At 25.5% G+C, this 10,257-nt stretch overlaps 1 protein-coding gene across 1 annotated transcript; it reads right to left on the bottom strand.

Annotated features, from left to right (window-relative positions):
• Nucleotides 1-7,540: 7,540 nt before the first annotated feature.
• On the bottom strand, nt 7,541-8,074 carry LOC113558265. Its single transcript, XM_026963741.1, has 2 exons — nt 7,960-8,074; nt 7,541-7,890 (listed from the first exon to the last, which is right to left on the bottom strand). Exons 1-2 carry the CDS (start codon nt 8,072-8,074, stop codon nt 7,541-7,543), a joined length of 465 nt encoding a protein of 154 aa, XP_026819542.1.
• Nucleotides 8,075-10,257: the final 2,183 nt, after the last annotated feature.

The raw sequence follows: 10,257 nt of genomic DNA, 5'->3' as shown, positions 1-10,257 counted from the left end.
AGAATAAGTTATAAGTTTATAACCACAAATATTGAAAAAAAAAATAATAATTTAATTTATTGATACTGTGAATTTAGATTAAAATGATTAAATGTATTAGAATACATTAGTATGTAATTCTGAAAATTATTAACAATATTGTTTATTATTTTTAGCATGCACAAGTACTATATACGATTTATTTTATAATAAATATTTTTCAACTTTACGAGCAATGATGTGAAAATTTTATTTTTATTTTTAATGAATCATATGGATGTTTTGTAATTTGTTTTAAATCGGCTATTGTTAAAATAGGAGCGTTATCTAAAATAATATTTATATATATATAATGGGTACAATGGGTACTAATATTACTATATTAGTTTATTTAGTTAGTTTTTACTTGGAATTTCAATAGATATAAAGAATTTACCTTCAAATATCATACAATTTCCACTTTTAGAAGGCTAAATCAATGAAAATTCTAAATACTGAAATCATTCTAATCATTCTATTGAGTATGAGAAAAGAAGGACAAGACGGATGGTCATTTGGACCGGCTACTTGACTTGCCATATAATTCCAAAAATGTCTAGAAAATAAATATTAGTTTTTAATGAAAATATTTTTTTTTAGAATCATGTGTGTATATCTATAATATTATTTAATTTAAGTAATATTTACTTCCAAACAATCTTGGTTAAATTTAGATGTCAATACATCTGTAAATTTTTTTCATATAGCAGATAATTAACTGCATCTTGTGTAGATTTTAAGTTACTTTCAAACCATTAGCAGGATTTGAAGTTAAAAAAATCTTTTTTTTTCAATATAATTATTATTTAAATTTGTTTCCTAATTGTTTATCCAGTCTAATGCTTCTTTTAACACCTAAAAATGGATAATTACATAAGATGCCGCAAACAGCAAATTCAAACTTATTGGAATTGTATCTTTAAAGAGTCTAGGCTTTTCAAACATATCTAAAGTATATGAATTGGGATGAGTATTTTGCAGAAAACTGAAAAATATAATAAATATTTAAACTAATAATTTTATATTATTATACCTACTGTATACTTGCAAAATCCTGTACCAGATTCCTAAGTACCAATTACATCCTGTTTTTTGAAATGGTAACGACATACTTTAAAATTAGTTTTAAAACTAATTTTAAAAACTTTTTCCCATTCATCCCTTAAAGAAGAAGTTTTAGAAACAACAAACAAACTAATTTTTAAGTCCTATTAAGGATACAAATGTACACAATATATTATTTTTATTATACAGTATTATTTTATTTATATTTTCAATTTTAGGCGGGTAAAATCAGTCCTCATAAAATTTATTTTCTCCGCTATCAGCTCTACGTTTTTAATAACAACTGATTTATATTTTTATATTGAAGGTCGTGTCATAAGCCATTTTACTATAGTCCACAGTCCTAATATAAGACCGTGCTATAGTTGAAGGGCAACCATACTATCTTAAATCATGATTGACATACATTCATAAATAATATAATTCTAAATTCATGAAAATCGAATGCAGTCATTTATAGTTCGCATACAATTAAAACATTATTTCACACTAATGCTTAAGAAAGATCGTATGGTATCATTGACTATTTTAAAATAATAAATAAATCAATTATTTTTAACAGAATCGATAGAAAAATCATTTTTTTGCAGTAAGTATAATATAAGCAGTTTACTGATTTCTTATATAAATTTACAACTGAACTACATATTTTATATTACTGGAAAATAATAACTGTATGTAACCATGTATAGTATTAGACATTTTATAATATGTTTAAATTGTGTCATTGTTTCTCACAAATTTATAAATTTCAGTTTTCCCCACATGTTTTAACTATTTTAAGCTAAAAATGTGGTATTTATTAGTTATAGCCTAATAATGGTCTTGTTATTATTATCTTTGAATACATTTTTACTTTATAAAAATCTTTATAAATGTTACATATAACAGTATCCATGCATTTACAATAGTAAAAAAAAAAAATGATTACCTTTGTAAAATTATATGTATAGGGTAAGCCGTTATTAAATGCAAACATTTTAGGTACTTATACAATAATAATCGGAATAATATTAAAATAGAATTAAATATTTTAAAGAAAAAAAATACAATTTTGAGCATGAAATAGGATAATAACGGAAAGCATAGTATACAACTTTTAGAAAAATTATTAACCTTGCCATTTACACAAAGCATTCATTGGATTAACTCGTTTAACTGGCTTAAAATAAAATGTCTGAGCCAGTCACTTTAATCTAATATTGAAATTAAAATCTAATAGATTATTCTATTAGACTTTTATAAAATTATAATTAATTATTTTGTATTTATTAGAATTTAAATACCGCAATATCCAAATAGTATTTAATTACGGTAAAAAATAATCATTTTATCATTTTATACTTTTATAGTGTATAATATAATTTTATTTGATACAATCGTACATACTACTTTAAATCCTAAGGAACAATTTGTTTAGGCATAGCAAAACAGATAATTTAATTTATTTTAATTTAATTTATTAGAGAATAAATCTGAATGGAGAACAGGTAATAATAAAAATTTAAAATTTAAAGAATAATAACCTTATGTATACTATTTTTAGTATTATGGTAAATTGATAACATTAGAATTAAAAAAAAATGTTTAATTCTAAGCACTAGGTACATTTATTAAAGTATATTTTCTTTGTTGCAGATGTCGATAATGAGATCGTTCATAGATTTTCAGGTAATTTTTATTATAATATAATTTTTTTCAAGATTAAATTTTAAAATAATATCGAAAATGTATTTTAATATAACTCAAGTGAAATGTTTATAATTTTGTAATTGAGGTTTATTGATATTAATATGGGTTGTGTATTGTGTTCTACTTCATTATTATAATCAGTACTGCATTACTTAAGATTTAAGGTGTTACATCGATTTGCCTAATATTGAAAAAGTTAATTAATTAAAACTATAAATAAAACATACACTTACCTCCTATATATATATATATATATATATAATCACTATATTATAGTGTACTTCATAAACAAAAAATTAACGTCTATTTTATTGAATATAATATTTTTAATAACAAATATTTAATCTAAAAATAAAAAATAAAAATGGAATATAATTAAATGTAATTTCATTATTCAAAGTACGTACCAAATAATTGTACGATTCTTTGTTTTAGAGTTTCAAAAGATGTACTATGGTTATCTCAATGATCATTTTAAAAAAATGAAGGATCGTACGTATTCTTTTGAAAAATAATTAATGATAGACTGACAATACATAAAAATTAATGATACAATATATTTCTTTATTAATATTAATTTAAAACTACCTATAAAAAATAATCTCTATGAAAGTATATTGTTATTATTTTTACATAGAGTATATATGTATAATATATTATGTGAAAAAATATTAATTATAAAAAAAAGTAACCAATGTAATTTTAGTGAAATTTATGATTCTATAACAAGCATGTGATTAAGAAACACACCAGAAAAATGTTTCAAAATAATGTTTTTCATAATTTAATAGAAAACTACAAGATATACTTAATGCTTTCAACATTAAAAAAAAGGACTACTCAGACTTTATTGGTTAATTTCTGAGTTATTTTTAGCTCAATAACTTATAAATATTAATAATTATAGAGGCTATAAAATTGAATCTTGTTTTTTTATTATTATTTGCAGTAGCAAAAGCTTTGGGCATTAGAGAATGGTGTAGAGTTCGATATGAACCCACCGATCAGTTATTTAATACATTTAAAATAAAAAAATATAATGTTGTATCACCGAAATTTGTCAATAACTAGTTATATTGTAATTGTATTAATCTATTACCTTTTATTATATTTGAATTATATATAACATTAAGAATAAAATTAGTGAATTCAATCCTAAAGTGTATTAAGTATGTTTCGAGTATAATAAATGGTTACCAATAAATTATATATTTACTATGTGTATTCAATTCAAATATATAATATTAAGAATAGGAATTAAACAATTTTTATAACCATTAATTTATTAAAATAGCTTGTATTAATTTAAAAAATATATATTATACACATGTCTTATAACATAACTCGTTTTTTATAAACTTTTAAATAGATGCATACAAAATTAAATAATTAAAATAATATGTCCTTTAAAATCAAAAAAAAAAAAAATCCTAGAAACACACTGCTGTAATGGTTATCCGACAACTTTATTTCTGTAGTGTTAAAATTAAAGTTTTTTGAATAATAATAAAAGAACAGGAATTGTTAAGGTTAATCGAGAAAAAATTGTTATATTTCATTACATCAGCGGTTCCCAACCCATGGGCCGCAGCCCACAAGTGGGCTGTGGGCAACGTAGAACTGGGCCGTAATCCATATAATATTAATATTGATAACGTATTAATTGAAAATAATATTATTATATACCTAATAGTATTAATTATACATAGTATATATACGCGTATATAGGTGTTCTATTAATCATTAGTGAGCTTCAGAGATTTTTTTACAAGATTGGTGGTCCTCTCGACAAAAAAGGTTGAGAACCGCTGCTTTACATAACCAAAATTGTCTACAAATATCATAGATATAATAAGATATACACTGCTACTCCCCCACACCCTGCCATAAGTTTATTGAAATAAGATTGTTAGAAAGAGAAAGAGCATAGTTTAGGTAAGACAAAATGTAATATTATGGAATAATAAACAAAAAAGGCGGCTTATTTGAAGTCATAGACATATAAATGCACTTAATTAATACATACAATGTTTTAAATATAGGATTTAAAACTTTTTTAATATTATCTTAGCTCTTTAAAATGTAAGTAGAGTACCTATAAAGCAATATAAAATATGAATCTAGGAAAAAATGGGACACAGAATAATGACATGGAAAAAAAATCATCAAAAAATGTATTTTATTTAAAAATCACAAATATCAGTTTTAAGCATAGACATAAAATGAACACATAAACATTAGATAATAAATCTTTTATATTTGGTCAATTATAAAGTTATCAAATTAAAATATAAAAAAATGAAATAGTTAGGTAAATAATAATAATAATAATATGAAAATAATAAATCTAAAATCATCTTGAAATCATTGATTTTTAAAATGAATAGTCTTAGTTAAAAATAATCGTATGCGTTGTTTTGGATGACTCTCACCCAGGGTAAAGTGATTCATACGAATTCTGAAATAAGTTTTAAAAATTAAATGTGTATGTTTTAGCAAATTATTATCTAATGGATTTTGATTCAAAAAATGACCAGCTAATATAATAAAAATATTTTTTAGATTAATTATTGAAGAAGCTTTAATAATTAAATAGTTGATAATATTAGGTTTAGTTGGTATCAAACTTTTGTAAGAGTTAAAAATTCGTTCAGCCACTTTACATAAATAAATAACATCTAATGATGGGTTTATTAATCCTCCACGTGATATAATATTTATTAATGATCCACTTTCGGTATTAGTTCGAGTCAAAACTTCAGTACATTCGTTACAAATTAATTTCCGTGAAAGTTTTCGGACAATGAACCCTGCTATGTACTCCACAATATCTTCAACGACTTGTTGTAAAACATTAAATTGGTTTGTACTGAAACTAATGTCGTCATCTTCTATTTCTGCACATATCATATCTAAATAAATATTGGAATTTTCAACAGGTTTTGAAGTACTACTACTGACCCATAAAATCTTTGTCATATCCATCACCATACAATTTACTCCAGATGATGTCATTATTTCTGTATGAACTAATAGTCTTTTAAAATAAATTTCAAACTGTAAAGCAGTGGAATTATTGTTGAAGCCTCCTCTTGAACTGATAGCTGAGAAAAATATTTCAAGGTGATCTTGGCTTATTTTATATGTTAATAAAAAAATCTAATTCTTTTGTCATAATTGTATCAATAAACATATTTTTGATGATTTGTAATGAAATTATTAATCCAATGAACCCAGTTTTTCGAGTGGATTTGATGACAGGAACTATTGTTTTAGTACTATCTTTACCAATTTCACAATGTAATAATTGCAAGTATTTAATGGAATCATCAATAAAATTAAATATGTCACTTTCGTTTTCTCTTTTTAAAGGTCTTTTGTACTGTGACTTACTTAAGAAGTTCCTTGTGTTTAAAAAGTTAAATATATTGTTTAGATTCTTAAAAAATGTTATTGTCACATTACAATCTGCAAAACTATTTAATGTTTTTAAACAACACTCTAGTGCAGAGATTCCCAAACTGTGCGCCGCGGTGTGTTGTCAGGGGAGTCGCAGCCATGCCTCGTTGCCGACCATATTATCTGGTCTAAAAATAAACAACCATATTTTACTATGACGGACACGGTCATTTTGATTACTATTATCTTGATTATTAAAAATGCCGCATTCCTACAATCATTTATTATTAATATACTAACCAATTATTGTATTTGATAAAGATAAACGACTGTTCGTGTCTGGTGTAATATACCATGAACTACGGCAAGAAATTTATATAATCCTTAAAGAAGAAGGGCACAAATATGCCAATAAATTTTCTGACGAAAATTGTTTAATAAAATTGGCATACTTGTGTGATATTTTTGAAAAACTGAATGCATTAAACACCTCATTGCAGGGAAATAATACGCATATTTTGAAGTCGGTGGATAAAATGACAGCTTATATAAAAAAACTCAAACTATGGAGAAGACAAATTAATGAAGGCACGAGCAAAGATTCTTTTTCCATATTGCAGCAGTTTCTGACCTCTAATAGAGTTGAGATTTCTCAAGATATGAAATCAATTTTTGAATATGGTTTGAGAAATATTTCAAAAATGAAGACACTGATAAATTTGTATGGATTCAAGATCCATTTAACTTCATTGTTTCATCAGAATTTATTTCTATTGAAGAAGAAAGTCGAATTAAGTTTTCTTGCGACAGTAGTTTGAAATCAAAATTTACCAATATGGAATTGACCATATTTTGGATTTCAATAAAAAATGAATATCCCCTTGTATGTGAAAAAGCTCTATGTGTTTTAATTCCGTTTTCTACTTCATATTTATGTGAAGCTGGGTTTTCGGCGGTCGCTTTGATAAAAAACAAATATCGGTCAAAAATCAATGTGGAAAAGGAAATGAGAGTAGCAGTATCAAGTTTGATCCCAAGATTTGAAAAACTGTATAATGCTGTCCAGGCTCATCCATCTCACTAATTCAATTGTTTTCTACAAATAAAATAAGTCTAATTTACTTTACCTAATAAAGTTAAAATTAAATATTTCAGTGTATAATTATATAAAATAAATATTTCCATATTATCTATTGAAAATTACACATGTTTGTTATTTTATCTATTTTATTTAAAAAAAATATCGTAAATTTTATTAAGGGTGCCATGAGCAAACTTCAGTTCTAAAAGGGCGCCATGAGTAGGAAAAGTTTGAGAACCTCTGCTCTAGTGCGTTTGCTACACTTGAACTGAAAGTTTGAGCAGCTCAACGCACTTTCATTTTTTCTTTATGATACCTAATGTGTCTGGTGCGGATTTTTGTTCCCACATGAAGACCAATTTCTTCCTGTATAGAAACCAAATTTTGAAAAAATGACCACTTTATTGGTTTCATGCTCTCGTCATATAGAGTTTTCCAGTCACCCAATGTATTTCGACATAGTTTAAGCATGTGAGCGGCATCTAATAAAATATATACTACTATTCCAGATTCATGCTTAAAAAAAGGTTTGGGATAAGGCATAGATAAATCAACTCCTAAATACTTTGCCATAGAAAAATTAGATACCGTCCCATCAAATGTTAGAGTTCTAACTTGGACTCCAATTTTGTGCACTAATTCAATACATGTATTTACTACGTTACCTTTTTACGTTGATCCTATCCTATTTATAAGAAAGTAACCAACTGGTACTTTCCAATTTGAGTTTATGGCTGCAAGCATAAAAACAAGAGCTTGAGTAACTTTGGGAAGTCCATCACAACCATCGGTGCCAGTTCCATGATTTACATACTCCATCAATCTATCTCCTTTGAACGTTACACTTTTTTGATGTGCATTTCATCTATTATTAATCCACATATAAGTTTTTTGCCTTTACTTTCCATTTCTTATAATTTAATTTCAACAGCATTCAGGGCTTCAGCCGTAAAACCTGGTTTACTATCAATACGTGAATATCACTTTCGTAGGGTGCTAGGAGTGCGTAAAGCATTTTGAAAAGTTTCACGTACAAAGTTGTAGGCATTCGGTGAATAAAAAGGTTAAGGCAAATGTACGTAAATCAGGAGAGTATGCACCGCCTTCATGGTTTAATTGTCTTTTTAGAAGAGCAGTTTCTGCAGTTGGTAGGCATTCCTAGATAAAAGAGATTTATAAAAGTAATTAAAAAGGAAGAAATAATTGTTTATATAACTATTTTTTTAATCATTGTTAAATTTACATTAAATTCATCGACATTACAAATTCACATTTCCTAAATACATAAAAAATAAAATAAAGACAATAACTTATATTTCTTAATACCTAACTAATAACAATTATTTATTTATTGATTCAAAACAAATTACAAACATTTACCAGTTACCAATTACCATACACATTGCAGTATAAATACCAAGACTTTTAATCATACCTTCAAAAATGAAAAGCAGTTTTCATTAATTTTATTTTCATTTTTTAGATTATCAATCAACTGTTCAAAATTTGAAATTTTTTGCTGTATACTAAATTTTGTATCCTTAGTTTTTTTATAGTAGATATATGTTTTTCATTGGACTTTTTAGCAGCAATAAATAATTTCCGTCGACTATTTGGACTTTCTAAGTCATCTACACTTTCAAAATCTCCATCATAGTACTTATGTTTCTTAAAAGTAACATAAAATAAAATAACAAAAACAAATGTATTAAAAATAAAAAAATTTAACATGCCTTAGTTGGTTGAGGAGGAGTTATAAATGAAGGAGTGAACCGTTCAGACTTTCTGAGTTCCCATTATATGTGTTTCGGGCTTCACAGCGCAAACTTTTCAACGACTTATAATCGGCATGTTTGGTGAACTCGATTTTGGCTTCGCATATAACGACAACGTGTAAATCGTCTCATACGACGATGCGGAACATGAAAAACTGGAACGCATTGTCTTCAAGCTTTTTCAAAAAGCTAGTAAGCACAACATTTGATTCATGACATAACGATTTAAAAAATGAAACTTTTTTAGTGCATTTCGATTAATATCAAAATAAATTAATAGGTATACTTACATTATTTCACTATTGCTCATAAGACATTTTTAATATTTTAGTGCATGTATTTATGCATATTTGGTTGATTTTTAATGCATTTAAATTCGCGCTCTACTAATAGATTTTGACAGTCTCCTTAAATATTTATTAAAAGTTGATAATAAGTATTTAGGGAAAGAAATTTAAATTTTTACTTTTTTTATAACTATATGAGTTTTTTTATTTTTAATTCTTATATATAACGTATATTCATATATTTATATACTTGGTATATTTAAGAGGAACAAATTTTAATTTTAATTTTATATTGTAAAAACAAAGAAAAAAATTGTAATATAATATACTAAACTAACTGATCCAGCAAACGCTATCTTAATATATAATAATATATGATTAAAAACTAAAAAAATTTTTTTATTTATAAAAATGTACCTATGTTTAAATGTATTTTATTTTTTAATAACAATATTCTACGGCACAAAGTGGCAACGTCTCGCCTATTTTCGTTCTCAATCGTGTTGTTTTTGGGTTTTTTTGGGTACCTATTGTTTGATCGTAACCGTGCTCAATCGTGTTGTGAAAATGGTCAATCGTGCTCAATCGTGTTCCGGCCAAAAAATATACCAACATTAATAATAACATAATATGTATAATTAAAAAATAATAATAATACAACACACTAATTCATTATTACGAAGTGCCAAAAAAAAAAAAAATTATAACAATAAATAGGTAAGTTCTAATTAATAAGTTTCTAACTTTTTAGCACAAAAACGTAGTTTTGGGTTAGGTTACGATTATATATCATCTGATGTCGCTTTTCTACCAATTTTATTGGCAACTGAACTTTCAACAGAAGCAAGAACAAACAATGTGCCAAAATCTTTCCATAGCCACTATAAAGCTCAGTTTTATACATCTCATTCATCTACTTACCTACTAAGTTATACGTATT

This window comes from Rhopalosiphum maidis, chromosome 3 (genome assembly GCF_003676215.2).
Source record: "Rhopalosiphum maidis isolate BTI-1 chromosome 3, ASM367621v3, whole genome shotgun sequence".
Taxonomy (NCBI): Eukaryota; Metazoa; Arthropoda; class Insecta; order Hemiptera; family Aphididae; genus Rhopalosiphum; species Rhopalosiphum maidis.
Note: the sequence above shows the minus strand (reverse complement) of the source record. Positions and strands in the feature narration are given on the sequence as shown.